General features: G+C 39.2%; 1 protein-coding gene across 6 annotated transcripts in view; it reads right to left on the bottom strand.

Annotated features, from left to right (window-relative positions):
* The window catches only part of lcorl (ligand dependent nuclear receptor corepressor-like), a 41,069-nt gene extending 30,345 nt beyond the window's left edge, over nucleotides 1-10,724 (bottom strand). For 2 of the 6 annotated variants that reach the window (XM_034189194.1, XM_034189199.1), the window contains exons 1-4: nucleotides 10,588-10,719; nucleotides 2,974-3,039; nucleotides 1,920-2,008; nucleotides 815-941 (exon numbers count right to left, since the gene is read on the bottom strand). In XM_034189194.1, the coding sequence (XP_034045085.1) occupies nucleotides 815-941; nucleotides 1,920-2,008; nucleotides 2,974-3,039; nucleotides 10,588-10,687 (382 nt within the window). In that variant the 5' untranslated portion in view covers nucleotides 10,688-10,719. Of the gene's footprint in view, nucleotides 1-814; nucleotides 942-1,919; nucleotides 2,009-2,539; nucleotides 2,663-2,973; nucleotides 3,040-10,587 lie in introns of all 6 variants that reach the window. The other 4 variants (XM_034189197.1, XM_034189198.1, XM_034189196.1 and 1 more) reach the window with 4 other exon arrangements.
* Between the last annotated feature and the right edge of the window lie 3,703 nt (nucleotides 10,725-14,427).

Below are 14,427 nucleotides of genomic sequence, written 5' to 3'. Positions count from 1 at the left end.
TATAATGTGTGTGTTCCTCCCTTAAAAACCAGATGTGATGTAAGCGAGTTACCATTTTCAAAACATGTGACCAATTAAATCCATTATGACTTCCTGAAATGCAAATGGTGAAAGTGAAATGGACTATGGGAAATGTTTATTACCCACAAAAGTTTTTTAAAGCTTTGCTTTTCTTTCCTTTTTGGTACTTTGTAACTGTTACAATGGCCTAAGCAGTGGGCCACTCCCCCTGACCCCCCACCCCCCAAATCTGCTCTGTTTGGTTCTTCCTCAAAAACGCCAGAGGGTGCTTTTTCTTACCACTGTGACCTATTTGCTTGCTCTGGGAGGTTGGTAACGTCAGACTTTACCTGTGTGAAGCGCCTTGAGGCACCTTTGTTGTAATTTGATGCTATATAATTAAACTGAATTGAATTGTTTCAGACAAAAACTGACAACCTGAGCAAGGGCAGCGACACTTTTGCAATAACTTACAATTCATTGAACTAGTCACACACTTTAAAAACAGCAACATCTCTTAGAACTCACATCCTATCCAGCACTAAAGGGAGAAGCATTAACATGTTGTACCTGGTCTGAATGTGAGGAGCAAACAAATGTTAACCAGGTAATGAAAAACATGAGGCAGATACCCAACAAAGAGCAAAGTCAGCAAGTAGGCAGCTCAATATGGGAAATAATACTGTGAGAACATTTATTTATTTATTTAACAATCTCAGCAAGATCATCTTTTGCCAGCTTTATGCAATGACTGGCTCAGTGGAAAAAGCTGGCATGTGAATGCTTGCTCTTCAGAAAATGAAGACTGACTCACCTTTCTTGTTGAACACAGCTTGGAGGAACCTGTGTGCTAACTGGCTGCTCTCAGTGACGGTTGGTGCCTGACAGGGAGAGTAATCTGAAGAGGACGAAAGGGGTGATGTGGCTATAGGCACTTGGTCCTACATAGACACACAAAAAAGAACAAACTCTCTGTGAATTCATACAAATTGTGTCAAAAAAGTAAAAATTGCATCCTCTCTGTGTTTTGGCATGTTTTTGTTAAAAACAAACAAAAACCTAGCAATGCCATATCATCATAATGCTACTTCAAATCAAGGAATTAAAGGTTCTTTACAATTTTTTTTAAAATTATTATTATTCTCTTTATACTGAAAGTGAGAAGTAATTATTAAGGAAACTATTTTTTTATTACACAAATTACACATACATATATACACATACATACATGTGTAATATGTGGATGTAACACTTTGAGATGTCAAGACAAGAAAATAACCCTGTGGTGGGTATAAATCAACGACAAATGAATTGGGGTCCTCAAATGAACACTCTTAGACATGACTGGAGACTGGTCCAATAATAAAGGATTATTAATCGACTGTGAGGTCTGTACAGGGAAATATTAGACCGACGCGTTGTTAGTACGGACAGAGAAAAGCGAGGTCTGTACGAAAAACACGGAGGTCTGACATCCCCATACAGGCAAATTTACAGTATCGCCCAAATATGAAAGCTGCTGACGGCTCGTAGTCCAACTTGCTCACTTCACCTCCATGAAGAACTTGCTAACAGATGGTCCAGTTGTTAGCTGGTAAAACGCTTTCAATCTGTATGTTTATCAGATGCTGTTTAGATATTTATGGAGTACATTCATGTCCGACCTGCTTTTTCTAATCGCGTTTTTAGCTTCTGGTTTGTAAAGAAAATATGGATTTCAGACCGATTGTCATGAAAACCGGTCTGATATGGGAAAATATCCAGTAATCAGTCAATCAGAGTGCGCATAGCGTCACAGCCATATAATAATAAAGAATACCACATCTAAAACGCTACGGCTGATGTCTTCTTCAAGTAGTCAACAGATAAAATACAAGAACACTATTTGGAATTTTGCTAATCACAATGTCAAAACTTACACTTTGTTTATCCAGGGGAAGGTTACAGAATGAACAGTGTGAGCAGCTCAGTTCTGGCGACCAGTCATCCACCTCTTCGGGTTCACAGTCTTAGAAATGCAATAACATGCATGCAGACATTATTAAATTGAAAACATTACAAGTTATTATCTAGGCAATGATTCTATCCTTGTTCATTGGAACCCCTGTCAATGTGTGTCATTTCTCTTGGCTCTAACCACCCAATTAATTAAACTGGGTAAGTTCAGTTTAGCAATAGGGTAATTTAGTAGAGATGGCAAATATGCAAGGTAGGCAGATCCCCACAAATGGGATTGGAAAATGTTACTGTAATATATCAAGGCACTATCCTTACAAGCTGCCATCCGTTAAAATACACACACAATATATATATATATATATATATATATATATATATATATATATATATATATATATATATATATATATATATATATATATATATATATATATATATATATATATAGTGTGTGTGTGAATAAATAAAAAGGCAGAAGCCTCTGCTGGCATGTTGGTAGAAAGAACAACACAAAACCTACTTTCACATTTCCCAAAAGGAATGTCAGCATTTAGTGGGGTAAAAAACAAATGTCACAAACTGTTTTCTCAGCTTATCTCATCAATGCAGCTCAGTCTTCATCTTATGACTACAGTCATAAGCCAATTTCAATGGGTTGTGTTGCCATGGAAATAGGTTGGGTCCATTTTTTACATGGCCAGTTCTGGATAACAAACAGTGCAACAGTAAGACCCATTCATACAAAATTATCCATTTATAGGCAAGTCTATAAAGAGATTTGTGGACTTAAGAATAAATGAAAACATATTCTTTGGTATTTGATTAGTACTTGGATGATTCTAATCACGTTTGTCAAAGAAAATCTTTGTGAAACAGCCCCCTCCTTAACATTTTAAATTTGACCTTACACAACACTCACATCAACTTACATCATCCAATAAGTTTTTTTTTGTATATTGCAATTTTTGTTGTACAAATTTAACACAATCATGAATATGCACAGACAAAACCCACCATCAAATAAATTGAGGTCTCTAAGTAGCATTGGGCCATAGATTCCCTCCAGAATGCTTTCAATTCCTGCAAGACAACAAAAAATACTTTAACATTAAGCAAAAAAACAAAAAAAAAAAACCAAAAAACAAATGCTACTTCACGGATCAATGACACGGCATAAGGTTAAAATAGCAAATAGATTTAGTTGTATAGCTCTTTCAGACCTAATGCAGAAGCCCAGAGTGCTGTACAATGTTTCATTAACCTCCCATCATACACTATACGCACAATGACATCAGTGTGCATAGTTCTCGCTAGCGTTAGAGTAACGGCCAGTTACGCTTCAGCCTGAAAAAATTATGCTGCAATTGGGCTGAAACCTTGCTTTCAAGGGTGTGTAGCAGGAAAATGATCATTTCTCTATATGCTGATTGTGGACCCGGTGTTTCTGATTCATAAGCAGTGGGTCCACAATTTATTCATCAACCTCCATCAAAGCCATTTAAAGATGTCAATCGTGACCGACCTTTTTGGTGATTAAAGTCGCTAACCAGTGTTGCAGACTGAACGGTCCAGCCCTAAAAATGGGTCCGCCCTGCCTCCACTGCGCATGCGTCATTTCGGAGCTCAGCATCTTGTCTGAGACGAGTCTCTTCACCCAAAGCGATCAAATGGATTAATGGGATTATGAAACAACAGATGACAAGGTAAAACCTCTTAAATCATTCTAAAGTCAGTTTTAAGCAGATCATTTCCTCAGTCTTTTCTGATGAAATATTGCTGAATTTATGTGGAAATGATTGTTGTACAAATGCTTCAGATATGTGTCGCTGAGATAGATGACGACTGGAGTGCAGTTTTAAGCAGAAACGACGTGATAATTGGTGAACCGCTGCTGATGCATGTGCAGTGAAGGCAGGGCAGACGGATTTTTAGAGGTGTGGGGGAGGCATTCAGTCAGCGACACCGAGACTCGTCTATTGTTGCGGGCAAGAAGCAAGAATCGTCCACCGTTTCACGTCGGACAATTTTTAATTGTTCCTCATTAACGTGCCTTTTCGTGGGGCAAACCACGACGCGGTTCTGTAGCGTGGGTTGGACCATTCGTATCTCCTGTTTGGATGGAGGAAGGAGATGATGCAGAAACATTCAGCTTGCAACTACTGGGTCAGTTAAAACAAAGGCTGGATAGTTCATGACAATGACCAACCCAGAAGTAAACAAAATTGTTGTGCATTGCAACCGTCTCTTGGCAACGGCACACGCGAGGTCGTTATGCCCGTGAAAACCATTGATTAAAGTAAAACGGCCAATCTACAAGTGTAACCATCAATGTCAAATGGTGATTAGATAGATAATGTTGGGCGACCAAGTGGAGTCGACTCAGTAAGTTTAATAGACAAAGATTAGACCCGTTTATGAAACCGGCCATGGTATGTAAAAGGTAAAAATATTAAGGTCTAAGTTAATTCCAGAGCTATCTGGTATATTTAGACAGACAAAGAAGTAGGGATGTCCCGATTCGATCACGTGATTGGAAATCGGGCCTGATCACATGGTTTCAGAGTTGATAGAAATCAGATGTTGCATCCCGATCAGGAATCCGATATAGATTTTATCCTCATTATTTTGATCAGCGCTATTTTAGGCTCATTATTGCAGATTAATAGGCCTTTCATGCATCCGAGGCGTGAGACGTTTTGCTTTTTAGAGGCGTCAGAAGCGTCGCTTTAGCTCGGCTTTTGACGTGACGCTTCTGACGGAAGTGCACATTGCCGCTTGTCGGCAGGCTGACGCAGTCAAAGTTCAACCCAATCTTTTTTTTTAATTGAACAAAAAACATAAGTTCAACCAGACAGAGGTGGGGGAATTACGCGCGCAGTTTCTTTCGCAGAACTGCTGTTTGTGTGTTTACGTGCTCAGCCTGACGCCTCGATGGAATGACAAGAGGATGATGGGCACTTTCCCACCGAAACGCTTGCTCAGTCATCCCTCCGTGCGCAGCAGGACCCGGTGCTGACCAAGTCCTCAGGATGACGATCTGTCATCTGATTAAAAGAAAAAAAAAATTTGTCCTGTGATCATTTGTCTGCAAAATGGAGCGAGAGATGGTATGCGCACGAGCGACGTGCGCACTCATCACATTTAGGAGCGCGTCTTAAAGAGCTTCCGTCTTCATTCACGTTCACTGCACTGCTCTGAACTTGTTGAACACTGATAAAGCATCAGAGGGGGACACTGAGGACTGTCAGGACGCAAATGTAAGTTGTTTTTTTTTTCCTTTTACTTTTCAAGTTGACTTTTGAACTTTTAAACTCTGAGCTGTGATGTAGCTTCGCGCTGTCCAATAGGAACGACGCGTTGGGCCAAAACACAGAAGACTAGTGGCAGAAACCACTGATCTGTACAAATGGTAAATGGACTGCATTTATAAAGTGCTTTTCCATCTGCATCAGATGCTCAAAGCGCTTTACAATTATGCCTCACATTCACCCTGATGTCAGGGTGCTGCCATACAAGGCGGTCACTACACACCGGGAGCAATAGGGGATTAAAGACCTTGCCCAAGGGCCCTTAGTGATTTTCCAGTCAGGCTGGGATTTGAACCACAGATCAGTGCAGAAACCACGTGTCTGAAGAAAAATCCTTGGAAATGTTTTTTGTTGTTGTTTGTTACCTCAAAATTTCTGATTACTGCTTTAAAAAGTTTAGAACACTTGTATTTCAAATAGCTAAATCAATAAATGGTTCTTTAAAAACCTTTAATCTATAAATTAAAACCACCTGTTATTTCAGATTAGATAATTTCTTGTTTAACATAAGGCACCATTGACATTTATTTTTAGACAAAATAACATGGAAATTTGTACATTTTTTAAGTCTGGTAGATTATTACTTGATTGTTCAAGCTACCTCAAGGAGAAGTGCACTGTTTAAGTGATAAATAATAAAATAAGGTGATTAAAATGAAATTATTATATATTTAGCATTTGTTCATTGTTCATTCAGTTTTTTAAAGTATCGGATCGGGACTCGGTATCGGCAGATACTCAAAATCAGATGACTCGGAATCGGATCGGGGCCAAAAAAACCCTGATCGGGACATCCCTACAAAAAAGGCCCTTTATGAGCTCACAATGCAAAAGCGGCCCACGAACACCGGCTTTTTAAGGTGATTTTTCCATCCCATTGCTCTGCTACACAATCCTGGTGAGAACCCTGGTGTACTGCCGTACAAGGTGCACAAATGCATACCAGCAGAAACTTGGAGATTAAGGACCTTGCTGAAGGGCACCTTAATGGTTGTTCTGAGGGTGAAACATGTGCCATTGTTTCACCTTCATTTTTCCCTGTTCAGCCAATGGATTGACTAACTTTTAAGCCACCACTGAAATATTTCATTTCTGCCCAGAGGATTTGCATGACCTCACTACCGGCTTTCTTGCTTAGTACCATTTTGGTGAGCCTTCTTCCTCACAGTGTTACTGAGTGCTGTGAGAAATTCAGTTACACAAATAACATTGAGACTTTATTTTGAACAACATAAAATGTTAGTGCTGTCAACACAAAAGGCATGGACTTGCTCCAATGCAAAGATCAATGTTGTGGGGTGGATCCTTAAGCTTTCACTGTAAATGGTAACATGCTGCATTCACCTGAAATAAATAAAAAATGAACACTTCATTTTCCCCTTACACACACACACGCACAGTAGAAAAACTGCTTCAAGACATCAAATACTTCTTTGGATTCTGTTTACTCAACCACAGAGAAATGGAATGGGTGTGGCAGCACTGTAAATCAGCCTTGAGTTGCCCATCATCTAAAACTGAGAAGAGGTGAATAATGTAAGAGACCACCAAGAGTCCAATGATAACACTAGGGCTGGGTACCGAACTTCGGTTCCTTTGTGGCACCAACCGAAATGTTTCAATAGTACCGAGTACCGAAGCATGCCTCGTCTTTTGGTGCCAAGTTTCGGTACCCAGAGGTTAATCACGTGCAAGAAGAGCAGTCTGCAGCTGTCCTCCTGTCAGCGTCCACCTGTGGACGTTACAGAGCACGAGCAACCTGATTCAAAATCTCCATCACTGGACTCTGCTTTAACTGCTACTGACGTGCAGCAGCCAGCCAAGTTCAGCTCAGATGTAGGGAGACATTCATGCCAAAATGTCTGAAAGGAAATGTTTTTGACAAAACTACAGTGTGTTTTCAAGTGTTCTTTTGCACTGGAAATTATTTATTTTTATGTAAGAAAACTGCTTGGAGTGGAAAATTACCAAAGCTGAAAAATAAAACTCAAGATTTATACCATGCGTAATGAAATTTTCTTTTTGTTAGAACTGATCTTATAAGATTGGTATCGAAAAAAGTATTGTTCAGGAACCGGTATCGAAGTGAAGGTATCGGTATTGGTACCAGTATCGAAAATGTTTGATGATACCCAGCCCCAGACAACAATGAGTTACAGATGTCAATGGTGAAGATGGGATGGGACTGACTTCATCAGTCACAGCTTAAGAAGGTGACATGAAATCTAAGGTCAAATTTGTGAGAAGGAACATGGGAGGTTAACTCAAAAAAAGAGAAGAATACAATAGCAAAAGGAGTTATTGTCTGCATCTGCATTTTGTGCAAACAGTATTGTTTAACATTGATAACACTATGTAACACAATTTTTGTTCCTGGCTTCTAAATGTTATATTTCAGCTGCTTATGTCTAAAGTCTATGGAAAAATGACTACATTCAGCACAAACTGTTTTTTTTTTTTTTTTTTTTTTTTTTTTTACGTTCTAGAAAGTTCTAAAAGTTTCTTGAAATTTCTACATAATTCTGGAAAATTCTGGACAGTTCTAGCAGTTAAAGATATTCTAGAAGACTACTCAGTAGCAGTGAAGGCGAATCGAGAATATTCTTGAAAACAGACAAATTTCAAAATATTGTCCTGATCACAGAAGCAAAGTTTCTGTGTAATAACAGCTATTTTCTATTTATTTAAGGCATAACAGGTTAGGAAAACACACTGTGTACCCAGGAACAAAACAAAAATAAAAATTTGTTACATAGTGTAATCATTCCATTTTGTTAAGGTTGTCCCATACCTGAATCAAAATGTATACATTGTGAACAGATACTAATCATTCGGGTCAAGCCCAGTCATCCTAACACAAAAACTACAACATGCTTGTAAATAAACATGACACGTTTCAAAACATTACAGCCTCCAAAATTTAGACTTAGTGCATTTAGACTTTTGTTCATGACATCAGTCATGCACAAAAAAAGACCAAATAAAGCTACAGGGAGAAACAATATTGGCATACCCTTTGTATCTTCTACCAACAATAGAGCTGTAGTTTAAGTGTTATACAGGCAGCACACGGATAAACCAAAGCAGACTGTCTTCTGCAGCTGTTAATTTAAGTGATGTAAGGAAGCACTGACCATCTTAAATTAAAACAGGCCCAGTGTCATGAGTGCAAAAACACAGACAATGTGTTAAAATTAAAGACTATCTGATCTTTCCATGACTGAAGGTGAACTATCTTAATTCACAGTTGAAGAATCCCAATGATCCTCTTGATGTTTAAGGTCACAACAATGAATTGACAGACAGTGTTGTCATAGTTGTGTGGCCTTATGAGCAACTAAGTGCTACCATATTTACAAGGAGTAAAACAAAACCTTTCACAAGCATAGATTCTGCAGTAATGGCACTTGGTTCTTTTTTTCCCCACACCTGACAATGTTTACATGGTCTGCAATAATCCAAATTACTGTCTTTATACTAAGCAAGATCTATTGTAATTTGATATTTATATTAGCTTTTTAAAGAATATTCCAGTCATATTTCTGTTTACATTTTACAAAGTCTGGTTAATGACTAACAGACCCTTAGCACCCCCTATATACACTAATAAGACTCCAATGGAACTTTTAGTAAAGCACGTCACAGTTTACACCAAACGACACTTATCAAGACATGGTATAATCTCATGATATCTAACATCACTCTGAGACTTCTTTCCCCTTTAGCCAGCTTTCATTTCATTTTTATTAACAATACTGACATCATATCGTGGCTTGCTGGCTGACTCAAATGGATGTGCTACCAATTCTCTAGGAAGGAATGTTTATTGAGTTTGGCAAGAAAATGCACACTTAAAATCTTTATAGGTCAGGCTGCAAGATATGGTCAAGGTTGACGGGAAACTGCAGACCGGATACTGGTTTCAAGTGCAAACATTACAGTTTGATTACAGGACACAGAACAGTCAAGACGGTACTACAAGCTAGTGTTGCATTATGTTAGCCTTCATACCAAATGGAATAACATTAACATGAACTCATTCATCTCCAAACAGATCTGGATCATGACATTAAAGCTGAGGCTTCCTTTGGTCTGAAATGCTCAATGGCGCATTTGGAAACAACTTTCAAAAGCCAATTATTACTCATCTGCTTGACTGTTTGTTTTTCATGAAATAAAGGAAATTGTTGTCAGCTCATTTTTGTTGAGAGGATCATTAAACCTCTGAATGCTCCAAAGTAAATCTCACACATTTTGATTGGCCATCACTGTGCAATGATGCAGCAACTTCTTCTGTGGAGTTTATTAGAGATTGGCAACTAAGATTTGAGCATTAGTTACAAATTATTGGGGGTTTGGAGGATCACGGCTCCTCGACAAACTAATATGGCTGTAGCTCCTCTTAGTGGATAATGGGAATGTTTGCCATCTTTAACGATATAAATAGGACAGGCTTAAACTAAAGATAATCTAGATGTTCAACTATATTTCCTTACATTTCAATACTGTAGCCTTTGGAAAAATAACCAAAAACAAAGCAATTAATTGTTGCTTAGCACAGACAACAGCAAGGTATCTACACATTTTTACAATTGTAGAGAAGCTGACTGGTAGCCTAATGAAGTATGTAAGACAACTGATTCAGACACCATACACGAATAATCCAGGAATTTCACTGTAAAGAAAAAAAAAAAAGACATTTGCAGTACTACTACACCTTCTGTTCTTTATTCGGATGTTTAAGTTGGCACCTCTTCAGTGGAAAAGCGCTTCTACAGCTATAAACAGCTGTTTTTAAAAAGTTTACTTAAAGCACTCATTTATCTACCATTGTTAAAAAATATACCTATATATTGTCATATTCCATTGACATGAGGCTTTTACTTTACGTCACCCCTCCCCCAAATAACTGAACGCGTTAGTGTTAGCATAGCACGCTAACAACATTAGCATACCCATCATATGTGTGAATAAACAAACCAAACGATGCAACTACCGGTTAGCAGTTAAAGGAAAATCAAAAGGAACACCGTAACACCATGTAACAGTTGAATTCATGTATATGCTCTCATGCATACGGGGAGTTCAGCTGCAACAAGCCCCGGTGAAACGGGACAAAGGAAGAGAGCCAGCTAGCCGCTTAATAAATATTAGCCACAAAAGCTGACCACACAGCCAGCTACCAAGCTAACTTGCTATTTTGTAGCTACCTAGCATAGCTGGGGGTAGCAATACCACGGTGCCGGAGCAAATTTCTATCAAACCCACTACGTTACATCTTTTTGAAAATATTCAAAATGAAAGTGTACATGAATCGTACCGACGCACTGTATCAATTTGTGCCGCCAAGAATCGAGTTCCCGCCTGCACCCTTTCCTTTCAGCCGTGCATTTGGAGCTACGGCACTGAAGCGTCGCCATTCTGCGCGTCCTCCTTCCCCCCTCCCCCTCTCTTTCTCCCGACGTCTGAGGTCACTAGTGGCAACTGTCCACTAGAGGGCGACCAAGTCCCCGAATTCAGCGCAGACGAAACTTCAGCAGTGGCAGCAATAATAATAAAAGCTATATACTATATAGCTTTTTGTGTGTGTGTGTGTGTGTGTGTGTGTGTGTGTGTGTGTGTGTGTGTGTGTGTGTGTGTGTGTGTGTGTGTGTGTGTGTGTGTGTGTGTGTGTGTGTGTGTGTGTGTGACTTTATGTGCGAGTTGTAGATTGGTGGGGAAGTGCAGGGAAACTTGTTGCACATGTGTGAATTTTTTCTCTTCCACAGAGAACATAAGTCGCAAGCAATGAACACTACTGAGCATCCGTCAGATTCTCATTGACTATAACATGACAGAACGACTTGAGCAAAGGTATTGCATGAAATTTTGTCAAATGCTTGATACCAAAGCAGAAACTATTCACAAAGCCAAAATGACCAAGTGAATGACAGAATACAGATTTTGGTCATTAATGCCCCATCGTGTCACCATCCATGAACTTGCGGATGAGGTGGTGATAAGTACAGGTTCGGTACGTTCCATTTTGATGAAGGATTTCGGTATGTGGAGAGTGTCAGCGAAAGTCATGCTGCGGCTACTAACAGCGGAGGAAAAGCAGCTCTATCTGGAAGTCTTGCAGAACATGATGAAATGCACAAACAGTGACCCCGACTTCCTGAACACCATCACTGGTGATGAGACACGCAGAAACCAAATTTTGGTCATTGCAAGGGAAACATCCAACATCATAAGAGGCAACAACCCCAATTCCAATGAAGTTGGGATGTTGTGTAAAATGTAAATAAAAACAGAATACAATGATTTGTAAATCCTCTTCAGCCTATATTCAATGGAATACACCACAAAGACAAGATATTTAATGTTCAAACTGATAAACTTTATTGTTTTTGTGCAAATATTTGCTCATTTTTAAATGGATGCCTGCAACATGTTTCAAAAAGCTGGGACAGTGGTATGTTTACCACTGTGTTACATCACCTTTCCTTCTAACAACACTCAATAAGCATTTGGGAACTGAGGACACTAATTGCTGGAGCTTTGTAGGTGGAATTCTTTCCCATTCTTGCTTGATGTACGACTTCAGTTGTTCAACAGTCCGGGGTCTCCGTTGTCATATCTTGCACTTCATAATGCGCCACACATTTTCAATGGGCGACAGGTCTGGACTGCAGGCAGGCCAGTCTAGTACCTGCACTCTTTTACTATGAAGCCACACTGTTGTAACTCGTGCAGAATGTGGCTTGGCATTGTCTTGCTGAAATAAGCAGGGACATCCCTGGAAAAACACATTGCTTTGATGGCAGCATGTGTTGCTTCAAAACCTGGATGTAACCTTTCAGCATTGATGGTGCCATCACAGATGTGTAAGTTGCCCATGGCATGGGCACCAACACACCCCCATACTATCACAGATGCTGGCTTTTGAACTTTGTGCTGGTGACAATCTGGATGGTCTTTTTCCTCTTTTGTTTGGAGGACACAACGTCCATGAATTCCAAAAACAATTTGAAATGTGGACTCATCAGATCACAGCACACTTTTCCACTTTGTGTCTGTCCATTTCAAATGAGCTTAGGCCCAGAGAAGGCGGCGGCATTTCTGGATGTTGTTGATGTATGGCTTTTGCTTTGCATGATCGAGTTTTAACTTGCACTTGTAGATGTAGCGACAAACTGTGTTAACTGACAATGGTTTTCTGAAGTGTTCCTGAGCCCACGTGGTAAGATGCTTAAACTGTTGGACTATTTTTTCATCCAGTTGTTCACAAAGTGGTGATCCTCACCCCATCTTTGCTTATGAACAGCTGAGCCTTTTGGGGATGCTCCTTTTATACCCAATCATGACACTCACCTGTTTCCAAACAGGTGTTCTTTGAGCAGTCATCAACTTTATCAGTCTTTTGTTGCCCCGTCCCAATTTTTTTGAAATGTGTTGCAGGCATCCATTTCAAAATGAGCATATAAAACAATAAAGTTTATCAGTTTGCACATTAAATATCTTGTGTTTGTGGTGTATTCAGTTGAATATAGGTTAAAGAGGATTTGCAGATCATTGTATTCTGTTTTTAATTTACATTTTACACAACGTCCCAACTTCATTGGAATTGGGGTTGGAGGTGAAACCATGGTAAGGTGTGCAGCAATGCCAATTTGATCATGTTGATCATTTCCTTTGACTCCCATGGGGTGGTGCATCATGAGACTATACCACCGGAAGGCCCAAATATTAATACAAGCATTATCAGGACGGCATATGTCACCTTCGTGATGCTGTGTGCCACAAAAGACTGGATCTGTGGGTGGAAAAAAGTTGGCAGCTCCATCATGACAATGCACCTTCCCATTCTGCTCAGCAAAATCAGGCTTTCCTGGCCAAACAAAACTCTCCTGTGATTCAATCTCCTGGCAGCTTCCTCTGATTTTTGACCAATTCTCCAAGATCAAAATGACACAAAATGGGACTCAGTTTGAGTCACGAGAAAACATCATGTGGAACATTATGGATCAGCTGGACAATGTTCCAAAAGAGGCCTTCCGGGAATGCTTCCATTTACCATTTTACCACATATATATGAAACTGTGCAAATGTTTTAGGCACAGTTGAGTTACAACAAAAGTAGTGTTTGATGCCCTGTCCCCACCCCCTAGTGGGGTCTAGTGTTTAAGGCATTGGGCTCGAGATCAGAAGATCCTTGGTTCAAATCCCAGGTTGACTGGCAAATCACTAAGGGCCCTTGGACAAGGTCTTTAATCCCCTATTGTTCCCAGTGTGTAGCTAGTGCCTTGTATGGCACCACCCTCACATCGGGGTGAATGTGAGGCATTATTGTAAAGCGCTTTGAGCATCTGATGCAGATGGAAACGCACTATATAAATGCAGTCCATTTACCATTTATTGTATAACACAAGTACTCATACTCTGTCATTTTTCTTAAAATAGTTTTTGAGGTCCTGCATCTTACACTCTGGTTTGACTTATATACTAAAAGTCACATGTAAATAGAACACAGTTTTCATATCAATTATCATTAAAGTTGAAAATCATCACACAATAATTTATTTATGAATGTTTATCAGGTTGTCCATATTTAATGCTTTTAATGCATTAAATGTGCCTAAAACATTTGCACAGTGTTGGATTTACATCTCTCTCTCTCTCTCTCTCTCTCTCTCTCTCTCTCTCTCTCTCTATATATATATATATATATATATATACGAGGTATATATATATTTACATACATACACTGTGTTATGGTGTATATAATTTGTGGTATTATTTTGAGTTCATCACAGACACACCTGTATTTCTTTGCCATCAATATTTTTATTGTGCATCCAGAGGACCACAGTGGAAAACAATGCTTTATGTGTTTTGCATTACTCTATGCAATTTTGGATGCTTATATACATTTTATTGACAAATTTCAATTCTATTCAGCTGTTACTATTATTATTATTAATGGATGGCCCCCAGCTGCAGGTTGCAACCACATGGAGGTGTGAAAGACAGAATGTCTTGGAGTTGTTAACATCTAAAGTTGTTATTAATATTATGACACAAACACCGATCGAAATAATTTATTAACACTATGCAAATTATGTGGATTGTTTAATTAAAAAAAAACTTTGCTGAGCAGAACTAAAGTATAACGTGAACT

The sequence above is a fragment of the Thalassophryne amazonica genome, chromosome 15 (genome assembly GCF_902500255.1).
Source record: "Thalassophryne amazonica chromosome 15, fThaAma1.1, whole genome shotgun sequence".
Lineage (NCBI taxonomy): Eukaryota > Metazoa > Chordata > Actinopteri > Batrachoidiformes > Batrachoididae > Thalassophryne > Thalassophryne amazonica.
Note: the sequence above shows the minus strand (reverse complement) of the source record. Positions and strands in the feature narration are given on the sequence as shown.